This window comes from Alexandromys fortis, unplaced genomic scaffold (genome assembly GCF_014885135.2).
Source record: "Alexandromys fortis isolate MF-2015 unplaced genomic scaffold, M_Fortis_MF-2015_v1.1 scaffold_85, whole genome shotgun sequence".
Taxonomy (NCBI): Eukaryota; Metazoa; Chordata; class Mammalia; order Rodentia; family Cricetidae; genus Alexandromys; species Alexandromys fortis.
In genome coordinates, this window is record NW_026067975.1 from 8,348,378 (window position 1) to 8,364,664 (window position 16,287).

Below are 16,287 nucleotides of genomic sequence, written 5' to 3' on the forward strand. Positions count from 1 at the left end.
CCATCAAACTTGATTTAAAAATTGAAGCATGGTCTAACAAAAGACAGTTTTCACACACACACACACACACACACACACACACACAAGTTTAAAAATGGCTTGATATTCATTTATTTGTTTTTGTTCAAACCACTCCAGGTTCCTGCTGTAGGAGCAGGAAGAGAAGCAAATTCTTCCTAACTACTAGAAAGGCAGACTGATCATATATAGTCTGACTATTGACTTGGTTTGGGGAAAGTGAATTCTGCTTTTTGTGTCTTGCCTTGGGCAAAAATGGAGTGGGGGGTGCTGAAAGAAGAGAAGGGAAGAGAAGATCAGAGAGAAAAATGATTTGAGGCTGTCCTTTTAGGGCATCATTTTTGACCCCAACACTGTGTATCTGACTGCCCTATCCATTGAAGCCCAAATGAAAGGCCAGAGAGTAAAGGTTAAGGTGAGTACGTCAATGAGAAACTAAGCAACCAGGACCTCTGAGGATAGAGGAAGTGTGGACTCAGGAATTGTTAGGAAGCAGATTTTAGCCCCCATATGGTTTAGCCTAGAATAACTTTGAATAACAAGCATCCTTGTATGGAAGTCTCTCTCTCAAGTAAGAGGTAGAAAAGACACTACCCTCCAGATCATCATCAGTCCTTACTTCAGTACCTGTCCCTGTGTTGAGTATTGTTGAAGTTCCAGGCAGACTCAAAACTTTAAAACATGAAGCACATACAGAAACAAATCAGTAATTTATTCCATAAAGTGAGAACAAAACATCTGCAACTCCGAAAAGTCAAGTCTCGTCTGAGTTGTGTGTACATGGAAGTACTAAGTGCTGGTCACCATTGTCACAGGAGCCAGGGTTCTCTCTGGTCAATAGTGTTGCTTGAGAAGAAAAGAACATTTTCCAGATCTGTCCTGTCATTTCCAGAAAAGTCAGCCAGCCAGATTTAGGTTCAAATTTCTTCATGAAGCCATCTTCCTACGAGAACAAAGCAAAGATTTAAGAAGCAGTGAAATAATCTTCTCTATACTCTCCCTATGGGTAGTCATTTTATTTTCAGCATTGTTCACTACTCCAAAGCTAAACTCCTTTAGAAACACCGCCCAATAGAAATACAGTTTGAGCTCTATATGTTGGTTTCAAGGGGTTTTGAAGCCATATATTAATAAGTGTCATTGTAAACCTTCTGTTGCTTTGAAGAGACCATGACCAAGGTAGCTCTTAATTTCATTGGAGGCTGGCTTACAGTTCCATTCTCATCGTGGCAGGGAGCATGGTGGCATGCAGTAGCTGCTCAAGAGCTACAACCTGATTTGATGCATAAGCACAGAGAGAGACTCTGGGGGGTTGGCATGGACTTTGGAAACCCCAGTGACATATTTCTTCCAACAAGGCCATACCTCCTAATCCTTTTCAATCCTTTCAAATAGTGCCACTCCCTTGTTACTAAGCATTCAAGTACATGAGCCTATGGAATCATTCTTATTCAAAGCACCACAGAAGGAAAAAAGGAGAAAGAATTTGAACACATATCTAGTTCAATGTGTATTTAGTATATGAATATCTTTCAGCGTATAGACAGTATGAAGCCATTATTGAGATATACTAGACTTCCAAAGAGTAGTACTTTCATCTTCATTCAAACTAGCCTTATTTCTGTTGCTCACTAGTTATAAGCTCCCGGGAAAGAAATTCTCTGTTTTTGTTGTTGTTGTTGTTGTTGTTGTTGTTGTTGTTGTTGTTTTATTTTCCTCTCTTTTTCTTTCAGCATAGCACTAAAAAATGAATTTATATTTATACTTATAAATTGTATTATGCTAAAAAATTGTTATTATTATTTTGTTTGCTTTGTTTTCCAGACAGGATTTTTTCATATAAAAGCTATGGCTACCCTAGAACTCACTTTGTAGACCAAGTGGCTTTAAATTCATAGAGATCTGCCTGCCTCTGCCTCCCGAGTGCTAGAATTAAAGTACCACTGCCCAGCTGTATTGAGAATTATAAGGACTCATAGTAAATCCAGATTAAACCAATGTTCTTGATTCTAAGAGAATGTTGTGTATTTCCACCATAATTACTTTTGAAGCTGGTCTTTTTTTTTAATTAGGAAAATCCAGGCTGTTATAAATGCCTGTCTATGATATATGAATTCCTAAATACAAACTACAGAATACACACACACACACCAAAAAAAAAAAAAAACAAAGAACTATAGCACACTGTAACAATATTTTAGCAACTTGAAATCTATAATTATATTATATCTTCATTAGATATTGCTTCTAGCCTCATAGTAACTTTTATTTTATCTAATGAGTACACTGACACTTGGGGAAAAGATAGCTAAGATAATACAACTCATGGTGCGTAACAGTACAGACTGTGTTCTCAACTCTTGGGAGATGGAGACAGGAGGATTACTGTGAGCAAGCCTTGACTACATTTAGTTTCAAGCCACCATGGGCTACACAGCAAGATGCTGTACCAAAAAAAATAAATAAATAAATAAAAGATAATATAATTCTTTGCCTGGACCAGGGTTAGGATGCGAACATTATACTCTTTTCACTCCGTATATTTCAAAACAAGCCCAAATGACAAACTGTTCAAAACACTTATTTTATTTGTTTATTTACTTTTATTTATACTCATTTTATTTTCTAGAACTTACGAAGTAGCCAGAGATGCCCTTGAACTTTTGAATCTTGTGTCTCTGTCTCCTAGCACTGGAGTTATAGCCATGCCCCATCATGCCTGGTTCAGGCAGTGCTAGGGATAGACACCAGAACCTTGTGCATGCTAAGCAGGCAACCTACCAGCTGAGTTATATTCCCAGACTGTGTTCACACACTCTCTGTACCACCACCCCTGATATTTTTTTGTTCATCTAAGTAAACATTTGCTCTGCATTTTGTAAGTTCCAGGATTACAATGTCTCCAAATGTTTATGTCATAATAGGGCGAATACCGAAAAAGTGAATCAGGTGTAGCTTCTTGCGAGTCAGAGGACTCTGAAAATTTCTGCAGATCTTGAAATTAATAGTCGTGGAATCATCATCAAACCAGGCAGCCACCAGAGGGGGAAGTGTCTGTGTGTGGTGTGCAGAGTCCGCTGTGAGACACATGATGTCATGTTCCACCAGAAAAAAATAAATTGCTCACTTCCCTGTTTCCTCTTCTCCTAACCTTATATTCTCACATAGTATCCACAGTCTTGGTATTTAGACATTTCTTGTTCCCGTTCCAAGAATAGATGTAATTTTATAGCAGATAGGCAAGTAATAACCTTTAAAATGTCCTTTTATTAACAGGAAAACTGAGCATTTCTGGGCAGTTAACATGCTAACTTCTTACATATTTTCAACTTATAAGGTAAAGAAAGTAAAATAAAAAGCTAAATGAAAATATAAAATAGTTACAAATCTATAAAAAACTAAAATTAAAAGAACTGAAAACCAGGAAAATATATTTATCAGGAATGAGTTCATTCAAATATAAGAAAAATTAATCAGGCCTTAACAGTTAAAAATAGAAGTTCACTGAGACTTAAATTATGAATAATACATATGAAAACACTTTAAGATTATGAGCAATTAAAGAGCTTTACATTACAACCCAATCAGTTTTTTAATAGCTATAAAAATATTTTTCTAAACAGGTTTTTTTTTAAACTATTTCCTTTAGTGATGCAATTTGAATTTTAAGGCCATTACATAAAAATAAATATACAAATAAGAATTCATTATCACATCAGTAATGTAGTAATAAACAAGAAATGCCCATGTCTGGTTATTTCTTGGAGTAGTGAAATTTTGCTAAATTGGGTTACTCTGATTTTGAGAAACCCTAAAGCGTAAAGTAATATACCAAGTTGCCATGGTTTGTTCCTACCTTCCAAAACTCATGTTGAGTCTTAATTGCTATTTTGATAATATTAAAGTTGGAATCTTTAAGAAATGGTTTGGTCATGGGAGCACCCCCTCCATAACTATATCAAGACTATTATCCAAGGAGTGGATTTATTAGCGAAAGATGTGTTCAGCCCTTTAGTCATCTTTCCTTTTTCCTTCCACCCCTGCCTTTCTTCCTGAGGCAAGAAGGCTCTTATCAGATGCAGCCCTTCAGTGCTGGAGCCCTTGGATGCTGGCACTCTCAGACGCCCCAAACAACTTCCTTTTTGTTATTATTTACTGTGTGATAACACATATTGTACCAATAACCCAAAGAAAATTAAAACCCCTGACTTCTTTTTAAAGATATAAGTGGGTATCACGGTCACTCCTCTAGAGACTATTAATTCAGTTATTCATTTGACAGCTGCTTCGGTGGGCTGGGGGTATCGCTTTATGGTGGAGTATGTGCCTAACATTTACAGGGCTTGGCTATTTAGACCTTTGGAAATGCCTTTCCTGAGAAGAATGATGAATCAATCACCTATACATCTCTGTGCATCTATCCACTCTGCCCATTCACTTTGTTACCAAACTTACTACACCAAGAGGAAGAAGGCGGGAGGGGAGGAAGGGGAAGAAAAGAGGAGAGGATGGCTTAGCTTAACTCTTACTAATATTACTATTCTGGTTACTTGAAAGGGGCCAATTCAGTATATCCCCACTTATAAAAGGGATTTTTTTGTCGTTAAAGCAGTTTTTGAAAACTGTATATTTAAATTTTTGGAATTTCCCATGTAATCCCTCTATTTACATATTCATGATGTACTTTTACAAGAAGACTTTCTGGTTCTTTACATATGGTGTTGTTTTAATTTTTATTATGTTTATTCAACATTATTATTATTATTACATTATATAAATTGCATAATTATGCTATATTATGTTGTTATACATATGGCACAGGCAACCTGAAATTTGGATTACTTCCTAGGTGACCTAACCTAAGCCATGCCTCTAATAAGCAAGTAATTTGGGGTTCCTCAGATTTCGTTGTCAATTCCTGAGATATATAAGTATTTGTCAGGTGCCTTCCGTGCAATAGACGCTATGCTAAGCATAAGGCTATAGTGATGTGAACAGTAGATACAGTCCTCCTCTGTGGGACTAATGACCAAATATTCTTCTCTATTATACGAGTCTGGACACAGAAAAGTGCTCATTCAAGAATATGGAGGTAGGAAAGTAACCTGAATCAAACTAAAGTATGATTCCCAAGGGGTGAGCCATTGAGTTCCATCTTAAGCACACTCTTTGTTTCACAGACGGGGTCTTGCTATATTACCCACACTGGCCTTGAACTTCTCCTGTGCTCAAGCCGTGTTCCTTTAGCCTTTGCCCCTGTGTAGCTGAGACTAGAGACACCAGCCCCTAAAATCTACGCTAATAGCTTTAGGAACTATCTTTTCCTCCCAAATGCTCATGATAACTTAAAAAACATCACATTAAATATTTTACCACCTATTATGAGTCCAACTGTGCACATCAAACTGGTAGAGGGAACTAGAGAAAATAAAAAAAAAAGTGTAGAGGATGAAGAAAAACAGGCAACAGATTGAAAACTAAAGGGGATATGGAAGAGAAGGAAAGAACAGAGCAAGGGTGAGGGGGAAGGGAAGAGATAGAAGAGTGAGGAGGGGAGGGAAGGAGGAGAGGTTCAAACTGATTTTTTAAAAAAGGAGGAATGAGTGTGTGTATCCCATGATTAATACATCAGTCTCATGGTCTTCCCTTTAGTGGTGGAAGCCCATAGTGACTAATATCTAACAGAAGTGCACCATACGACTTTTGGTGTTGAAATATACTTGGATTTGATAAATGGAAGCTACTCAATATTAGTATTTATTAGTAATAACAATAATCTTGGAATTGAACTGAAGGCTCACTTGTAGGAATTGCTCTGGATGCTTGGTGTGTGTGTAAATCATGTGATCCTTGTGCCAGCCCCAGCTGATAGGCTGCAAGATGGGTTATTTTTACAGACAAGGAAGCAAAGTATAGAGAAGTTATGTAAGTTGTTCCAATCACACGGAAGCACTGAGCCCTGAAATAAGCTCAGCCCTGCTTGAATTGGAGTTGGTGCTCCTAATATCTACGCTGTACTTCTCTATCACAACTTGGTCTGAAACTTCTCATAGAGTTTCAGGCATATTTCAAGTGTGACAAAAATCATAGGTTTCGTGTTTTGTGATCATTTTAGAGGTTTCTCTTTCAGAAAAGGAAAAAAGTGTAAAATACCCACTTCCCCTTTCTCCTAGGATCCCTGGATACTAGCATACACATAAGCATTTTCTACAAAATGAATCATTCAGAGTAAACTCATTCATCAGAGAAGATTTGTCAATAGCACTGTGGGAAAAAAAGGTATTTGTTTACTATGCCTGTGTGTACTGACTCACTATAACACTATTTGCCATGAGCAGAATAAGTGATTTCTCTAGGCTAGAATACAGTATTGAGATTGCCTAAAAGAATCTTAAAGAGCACTTCCATCATACCTACAGCATAAGATCCTAGGTGTAAAAATAAAACCAATCTGAGAACTCACATAGGAGCTTTATGAAGGGTGAGGTGTGTGTGTGTGTGTGTGTGTGTGTGTGTGCATGTGTGTGTTGCATGAGATGTACTTTTGTATCTCCATTAAGATAAGTTTTTACCTTTATGATTCCCAGGCAAACACATTTCTAGAAATTCTAAGAGACCATTCCATACACTTCATTCATTTTGAAATTTAAGAATTCACATAATATGATATATTAACATATTTAAGTGACACATATTTTGTGTCTTCCTATGTGCTAGACAGTGGGAACATAGAGTAAACCTATAAAGCTTGTAAGATGATTCTCAACAGACTCCTTTGTGGCCTCTATGCTAGAAGACGCTTGCCTTCACTTAAGGTGTACACAGTGCAGTGGAGATTTTTCTGAGTCCTTCCCACAGCCAACCAGAAGAAATATAACCAAACATCTGACATGCTTCACCTAGACCCAAATCAAGATCAGTTAAAAAGAAGAGTTACAGATGGTTGAAGGCGATTGAAAAGGAGGACTGCTTTACAGTAAGACATAGCACTGAGCAAGCAGACTTTGAACAAAAAGTAGAAATGGAACAAAGTCTAAGTTCAATAAAGTCAATTGCATCAAATGTTTAAACACTTGTAATTATTGAAAACATCTACAGCTTTAGAAGGTAATCAACAAACTAAAAGAAGTTTACCACATAAAAATAATTTGCATTCAGATTGTTCAAAGAATTCCTTTGTTAATAAAAAATAATTGGAAACTGAGCAAAAGAAATAAACAGTAGGAATCCAGTAAGAATCAGTCATTGAACACGGACTTGAGCTCAGCATGAAGGGAACTTTAATTGTACTAGTAACCAAGGGCAAAATTAATTAACGTAAGAAAACTAAGTATATGTTTGTATTTAGTACAACAACATGGAGAAATTACAGCTAGGATTTCCTTGGACCAAGGAAATGTTGGATACTCTAACATGCTGCTGACAGAACCACTATGGTGCCAAAAAAAAATCTAGTAATTTCAAAATGAATACACATCATAGAGTTTTCAACTCTATGGCCAAATATCCACCCTAGAAAAATCCTACACACAGGAAGGATAGATATTGGTATATTCAAAGAAACATTGCTTGTGACAGAAAACTCTGGAAATAACCCAAATAAGAAACCAGCTCTTTGACAGCATGTACATTCAAGAGAACATATTAAGAACTCACTTAATTTTTATTTATTTATTGTGCTAGGGATTGCAGTAGGGGCATTGTTCATGCAACACAGGAGTTCCACAAAAAAAAAAAATTGATCCAGTCCCTAAAGTACTCTTTAAAGTGCTATTTTTAGTACCCCGGGTTAAAAAGAAACAGTTACAGAATAAGTCCATATACTATTTGAGGTGAGGGTTAAACAGGACTTCCTATGGGCAGATCTGGCTTTCTACTGACTCTCTATGGAGTTGAAGATGACCCTGACCTTTTGGCCCTCTTCCGTTTTGTTCCTGAGCTCTGGGATTACAGATGGGCACTGCCATGTGTAGCCCAAATACTAATTTGTAAAATGTTTTTCAGAAAGACTACCATGAGACTGAGGATACAGTGCAGTGATAGAATATGTGCTCAGATTGTGTTAAGTTCTAGATTTGATCCCTGGTGACAAAGGGCTGGAGGCACAGTAGGGGTGGAGAGTCTTCCTAGCCAAGCCTGATGGTGTACATCCAGAATCCCAGATAAGAGGAAGGCCAAGGGTGGTAGAATCACTGTACTCTGGGGGTTGGAGGCCAGCCTGGGCAACATGGTGAGATCTCTCAAATGGGGGTGGTAGATGCTACAAGTATTTTCTTTGGGTGTGTTCAATAAACATGCCTTGTATATACAATAGTAACAGTGGACATTGCTTGAGAGAGATAAAAACTGGGGCTGGGAGAGAGACTACATGGGGATAGAAAGGGTTTCCAACTCCGTGGTAAGCATATTAAGACACAAAGTTAAGCATCTAAGTCTAACCAGGAAGGGCTTCCCAATAACCCGAGCTCCAAAACCCTTGGCATAGTCTTGGCTTTCTGAGATACTGATTAAAAAATAAAAGCAGATTTTTATATTTGAATATGCTTTAAAATGATTCCTTCCAGTGAGGCAACACATTGTTTTATCGTGAAACTTTAATAGCCCATAATTTGTATATTATAAATGAGGACATGTCAGTGTGTAAGTAATGAATGTACAAAACCATGCAGCTGACTACTACAGTACAGCAAAGTACAAATAACATCTAACAAATAGCATCTAAAGTACAAATAAAGATCTAACATCAGCTCTTTCTGTGCTAATTCTCCATTGGCATGAGAATCCTAGCAAAAGGCAGACGCTTGGGGATCTGCGCTGCTGATTCCGAAGATTCAGCAAAATGCTGCTGCTTTCAGGCCCAGACCTCATGAATGTAGTTCACAAGGTGAGAAGAAAAGCTGGAGACACAAATGTTTGCCAACTATAAAGCTGTAGGGTCCACTGGAAATGACCCAGGAGGTTTTTGTTTTGTTTACTTTTAATTAAAAGCATCTAAAATAAGATATACAGACTGCAATCTTTTAGTTAGAATTTTCTCATTTGTTTTAAATAGTAAGGAAACTCTCTATTCTAATTTTGCAGAGAAATGTAAAAAGAATGTCATCACACATACCCAGCCTCCATTCTGACGTATCCATTCTCCTGTGTTATTCATTATGAATTCAGCCACGAAACTGGAAACTTGCTTGTAAGTGTCCACATCCAAGTCAATCTGCTCTTGTGGAAGTTTTTTAAGGAGAACACCCCCAAAAGCAAATATAGTCACAATCCTTCCCCAGTTGATGATGCCGTCTTCAAATTCTTTTTCCATTACTTGATTGAATATTGTTCTGGCAGTATCTATGGATTCCACATCAAAATCATCCAAGTATAATTTCAGATTCTTTTCAACTTTTTTCTGAACTGAGAAAGCAACTCTTTGTAGCACCCTGGATGTTTTGCTTGGAGCCGATTCAAAAGCAGGAACTTGCAGTACATATTGGAGATAGTCCTCAGCCAGTGAGTGGATATACATGAACTCGCAGTCAGTCATCTTCCCTGGCAGAGCTAACTGGAACGGTCCACCCGAAGGCCAAGACAGCAACTAATACAAAGACAAGGTTGGGCAGCGGATGGGGTGATCATATTTGAACACTGCTGGAATTTCTCTTTACGTATGTGGGCTGTGTGTGAAAGCAAAAGTTCGAACTGTGAAAGAGAAAAAAATGTTTCAGAGAAACACCACTTCCTCTTCCTCTTATGATTCAATTTAAGCATCAAGAATGAGAGGATGTAGAGAATCAGATCCCTGTAAGCTCCTGGGAACCAGAGGCCCTTCAAAGTGCCTGTGACAATACTACACTTGAAATGTAGATACACTAGGTTGAGAGGAGAAAACGTTAGCTCCTTTCTTCTCATATTTATAATTTCTGATAGCAAACAACCTAGCTTTATGCCCAACTTAGCAATATTCTTTTTAAAGTATCTACTTTTGTTTTATGCCTGTGCCTGAGTTTCTGCATATGCAGCATGAACTTGCAGTGTCTGTGGAAACTGGAAGAGGGTGTTGGGCTCCTTAGAACTGGAGTTGCAAGCTATGGGTGCTGGGATCTGAACCTGAGATACCTTGAAACAGCAGAAAGTGCTCTTAAACTCTGAGCTCCCTTTCCTTCATACATATTCGTCAATCATATGTATTACCCTGTATCTGGGTCAGAAATCATGGGAGAAATGAGAAGGAGCAATGATGTTAGAGTCACAGTGCCTGGTATCCGTTGTAGACAAGTCCTTCTTCCTGTTTCCTGTGGTTTGGCTGGGACTTGTACTTTGAAAAAGGAAGCCATCTAGAATGACTTTAGAGGGTTGAAGTAACACCAAAGGAGATGGCCTAGATAAGGTGACTGCCACCGTGTCTGGTGAGATGTAGGGGCTCAGTGGTGCTGTTCTTCATTCTCTGATGAACTAATGATGGCTCGGCTTCTCGGTTGCCCCCTGACCTAGTTAGTACAGAACTCCAGAGGTCCACCATTTGAAGTTAAGAGCAAATCTCGCATTTTGTTGTTGGTAGCAATTCGGAGAGAAGCTTGGTGGAGATGGTGAAATCAGTGGCTAAAGCAACGTTGCAGACTTTGGGTTGGAGCTTAAGTCTCCTCACCTAAGTATGCGTGTAGCAGTGAAGCCGGCTTCTGAATGCATGGAGGTGAGGAGCTGTGCTTACCTGACAGCTTCAAACTGAAGAGCCAGTGGTGGAGAAATAGAGACAATTATATCCCGGCAAAAATCAAATGTGCTTTTCACTCTCCCTCCTTATATGCTGTAATTTTAATTCTTTGCAGCAGATTGTTATGAGCAACTGCAAACATGGAAGAAAAGAAAAATACATTTGCTACTTGTATTTATAATCAGTCAATAGAGTTGAGGAGGAAGGGAGAGAGGTTGCTTAGGGTGCTCAGAAATAGAAACATGTGGTAGCCATGGAAACATAGGAGCTATCAGAGCCCTAGCTGATCTGTTTTAAACTTACCACCAACTTTGCCACAGGTCCCATAGTCTGTTTCCAGCCAGTGACATCAAGGCAGGACTGTGAAGCCACACTCCTATACAACATGTTATACAACTTTCCTATACGACATGTACATTATATTATTCTACTTTCCTAGGGCTCCCAGAGCCTGAGCCTACTACCCATACTTTGCATCCTTCCTCACAAGGATCAGTCCTGGATTACTCTCTTGCAGCTTGCCAGTTTCTTCTGGCTCCGTCCCCACCTTCTCTCACAGCATTTTCCTCGGCTATCTCCTCACATCTACTTAACATAAAGTCTTCTTTTTGGAATACCCATACAGAACAGAACAATTCATGGTTATAGGGTCACTATATTTCTATAAAATTTTACCATGCAAAATTCTTCTGTGACTATTTCTGTTAGCCCACAGAACCACAAGGCCATGGGCAAACTCCTTTCTGACTTCTAATCAGGTTTGAGTAGCCTAAGGACCACTAAAATGATACAAGGTTTGTTTCTACCCGCCCCACCCCACATTCCTGTGATGCTCAGAATTTCTGACAAAATGGAAGAATGTTGCTTAATAATTTCAATAAGTCTTCTGTGATCAAGGGTACCTTTTTACATCTCTTTTTGCTTATTGCTCTATCTATTGCCCAAGTCTGGACTCAGGAAAGGCAAGCAGTGGATATTTGTTGAATAAGTGAAATAGACTTACTTCAAAACTATAGAACCAACTATATTTAGATTTTATATTTCTGAAATATTGATCCAAAAAGAACCATTTTTAATGTTTCTAAAAATTTTGTTGCTTTATTTAATTTATTTTGAAGGGTTTCCAAATAATTGCATTTTAAGACTTGATAAAAAAGAGAAAGAAAAAAATTTTGTACCATCACCACTAAAAAAAAAAGGAAAAGGAAGTTTATATATCAATAAAGTATAATATAAAAGTCTAGGGGGCAGAGTAGCACCCAGAGGGCACTGAGGGTAAGAGGCATGTAGCTGACAGGAAGCACATACAAGAACATGGAAAATATTTTCCACTAACCACTACAGTCTGTGGCCATGAGTCTTTATTCCTTGCCAGATCTATATGTAGAATTTTGTATAGAATAGATCCTACCCCAATACACTCTGAGTAGGTCAGACATGACAGGTGGAAACTGAAAACTGTATGTTTATTGTATTACTCCATAAATTTAGACTAAGGAACAATGTACCAGGACTGTTGTGTACTAGATTAAACTACAACAACAACAAAACTTTCCAGCCTACAAGGAGTTTTAGTCCAGGAAAAACTATAGCACGCCATGCATAGTCCAAGGATCTGTTGAATGAAGAAGCCACTCTAGTAGGTTCAAATATCGAGATACTTCCCAAATTAAAAGCTAAGGCAGCTGGGCTCTGAAGCTGTGTGACAGTTCTGAAGCTCTGAATTTTATTCACTGTGAATTAAGTGGGACAGGCTGATTGGGGAGATAGAGATGATAGGGGGAAATTTGCCAGTATTTCCATATTTAAAAAGTCCTTTGACTTAGGACCTGGGGTTTGTCATATCAGTAGGGCAGCTGGTTAGCATGCTTGCCTGGGTTCAATCCCCAACAACACAAATATGAAAGAAACGCATCTATGGCCTAACTTAAGTCTTTCTTTGTGTGTATTTTATCTAGGAGCTTCTATTGGAGAAGCTTGATAACCCAGACAGGACTGAATGAACTACTAGTGACGGCCACGAGAACAGCAAGGAGAATATGTGTCATCTTAATAGTGAGTTAAGAACTTCATCTTTTTGCACAGTTTTTTTTTTTTTGCTGTCAATGTTTTATTAGTGTGTTCATCCTTGTATATTTCCATTGTACTTGCAAAAGTACTCCTATGTCCAATTGTCTATGCTTATAATAAGCCACCCTCTCAATACTCATGGTTTAAAATAGTAATCAGGTGGCTTTCTACGTGGGGGGGGGGGGGTTTCTCGTGACCCTGACATTTGAGATGACCCGATAGGGCTAACTAGTATTTGTTCCTTAATGTCTAGGACTTGGCTGAAATGACCTAACAAGTTGGGACTCTTTTCTATTCTGACCAAGAAGCGACAATTGTGATAGGAGACAGGAGGACAGAACTCCAAGATCCTGAGTGATGAGTATCCACGATGATACAAGCTGCATGACAAGGTAGGTGGGACAAGTGGTTTCAAAAGAAACTGCTGAGGTCAACTTCTCTTTTCCCCAAAGGAGGAACCTGAAATTTTGCTGGGCTTTTTGCTACTTCATTGGAGATCGCATGGGGGAGTTCTCACTCTGTTTGGCTCTTTAACTCCTCTGAATTTAGCTACTTCCCTGTTTTGAAGCCCTGACCAAGGCAGAGGTCTCTGTCCAGAACAATAGTCTTTCATTATATAAAATGAGGACATGACGGCCTCTCCAAGGTATGGTTGAGGAAAAGTTTTGGTTTTATTATTATTATTATTGTAGATATAGGGGAGAGTACAGTAAAAAGTTTATGCACCTCGGTAAGCCTCTCCACCAAATCAGACAAAATCTTGCTCTGCAAATCAGACCAAATCAAACTAATTTAGAAAAAGCCCAGGTTTAATGGATACAATGTTCCTGGGTGTCACCTCTCCCGCAGAGATGAGAGGGGAAAGAAAGATGGGGAAACCACATGTCTCTCTTCTCGGGGGGTGGGGGGCAGTTTGAATACCTGGTGGGAGTGGTCTTGAGCATCTCTGCAAGAGGGGTCATCATTTGGTGGGCTTTTTGAGATGCAACAGGGTTTGGAGAAAGAGGGGGAGGTGGCTTGGAGTGGAGCTTCCACCCAAACAGTCCAGACTCTTTGGATATATGGGAATCAGGGCCTGGGGTAACGCTTCCACCCCAACATTCCAGACTCTTTTGTTATATGGATGCCAGGGGCTGGGGCGAGGCTTTCGAACATCCCAGACTCTGGGTATATGGACACAGGTTCTTGTCTGGCTGCTTCCTGCAGGCATAGGGTGACAGGGGAGAGAGGAGTTGGGATTTGGTAATTTGGTGAGCTCACACTCAGCAGGACGTGTGGGTGGAGAAACATCTGGTTAACTACCATTGTGGAGACCTCAGGCATCTTCTTTTGGGGGAGAACTGGGAAGTTGCTAGGAGAAAAATTAGATTGTTATTATCAGTCCTATGAATCGGGATAGCCATGGGCATGGGAAGGGTGATTACCTGCCAGAAGGAATGGGACAGAGAACTGCCCTGGTTGTACAGGAGAGGCACAGGTGAATAAGTGAGACAATAGAACAGATATGCCCTTTAAAACCAGATTCCAGTTACTGGGAAGGTGCCCATTTGAACCTAGGTACCAATGGTGAAGTCCCAGGAACTGGTGCAGGTGCTGGCATATCTGGAGAACCCTCTGCAGTTTGGTCTTGGCTTAAACAGCAGGAGTGATCTGTAAAATATGCTCAAAAATGGGTGGGATCAAAATAGGCTCTGGAGACTGATAGATTTTACCAGACCAGATTTCTTGATATAGCAGCAGAACTTCTCCCGGGAACCTGCAGGTATCTATCTGTAAGACAGCTGAAACAGAGTTACATCTTTGTGTCATAGCAAATGGCCATGGTTTTAGGTTAAAAGGCATGAACATTTTAGAAGACAAAGGAAATTTTAAAAGTCTGAATCTCTGAAGTTACATCTGAAATCTGTTAATCCTGGACTATGAACCTGTGAAAGAGGCACACCTGCCTTTATTTTTAGCAGGAAACTTAACTAATAAACTGAAGGGTCCAAGAATAAGAATGTAAAAAGGTAGATTCCAGAAATAGGAATGTAAAAATAAAGAAATATAAAGTTGTAAGCCTAGGAGGAGAATGAGAACAGACTGTCAGCAGCTTTCTCAGCAGCTTGAGGGTTAACTATTAACCGTGGGTTATTTCATTTTATAACCCATAGCTCTATTTACAAGGCCGAAGCATCTCTCTGCAAACTGAGAGCTTAACACCCCCGGCTATCCCTGATTAATGACGGGTATGAGCTGAGTTAAGTTTTAGGAGATGGATATATGACCTCTGGGTTACACACTATCCCTGCTATATGAAACTGGCAGCATCAAAGGGGAGCCCACAGGGCTTTAGTAATACTGCCTGGAAGTACCAAGGAAGACAATAAATTAAGTACAAACACTAGTTTAACTAAGAAACTCTGTTAATGGAGATTGTAAAGTAAGGCAATCTGAGTTTTACCTTGAGAGTATAAAAATTCCTTTGTTCAGACCTAATGCCTGGAGCCCCTACTATAAAAAGGTGGGATCAGAAACCAGCCTTCGCCACAGCCTTACAAAATCCATCTCTGGCTGTGGTCTCAGCTACCTGATAAGCTTTTTGTGCCCCATGGACATTTTTTTTCCTGGATTCTGGTTTCTGGAATAAAGTTTGCTTCTGGTTTATTAGACTTTGGTGGTCTGTCCTCATCTTTGTGCGACCCCCATGGACCCAACATAAACTAATGTACTACCAGAACCCTTCGTCAGATGCCATCAGACAGATCTGAGAGGGATAAGTAAATGAAAAGAAGTGAGACAGTTTTTCCAGTTACCCAAGCAATCCCAAGTCTCTCCGTGCTCTTGGCTAACACCGGTCTCAGAAGCAGTACTTGCCTTTAGCGGTTGAGCCCAGGAGGCCTGACAGATTTTCTTGTGAGGGTAGGGTGTGGTCTACCTGTCTTGGCAGGATGAGGCAATCAAATTTCCAGTGTCCTGTTGTCCACTCCAGGCAGGCTCCAGGGAGGCTCCAGGCAGCTAATGAGATAAAAGGCAGATTTTTTTCTGTGTGACTGAATTTGTCACATCCAAAGCAAGCCACCTGGAGGAAGTTCTTTTGCAGCCATGTGTCTTCTTAGAGGAGCTACAGGATGCTGCAGGAACTGGCATATCTCTCTCACATAAGAAGCTTTTTTTTTTTTAATTTAATGCCATACTCTCAGATCTGTAAAGGCGGTTGAGGATCAGGGCACCTTTACTTGTTGGGTATATCTAAATTAGACATATAAGTTAAATTTGGACATACACTTTACCCAATCAGTTACAGCTTGCCAATTTTAGTAAAGGCAGGAGATTAGAAGGAATATTTTAGTCTATAGTTTTTAGCTGTGGTCCTGAGACCCAGAGTATAATCCTAATCTGTAGAGAGCAGAAACAAGTTTTTTATTATTATTATTTATTAAAAATTTCCACCTCCTCCCTTCCTCCCATTTCCCTCCCCTTCCCTCCACTCCCCCCCCCCTCCCTCCCCTTCCCTCCAC

General features: G+C 39.4%; 1 protein-coding gene across 1 annotated transcript; it reads right to left on the reverse strand.

Annotated features, from left to right (window-relative positions):
* Positions 1-709: 709 nt before the first annotated feature.
* Bcl2a1 (BCL2 related protein A1) lies at positions 710-9,698 on the reverse strand. The gene is given in 3 exon segments (XM_050157315.1): positions 710-876; positions 878-961; positions 9,131-9,698. Coding segments are annotated over 3 exon segments (528 nt in total). The 5' UTR covers positions 9,551-9,698; the 3' UTR covers positions 710-852.
* Between the last annotated feature and the right edge of the window lie 6,589 nt (positions 9,699-16,287).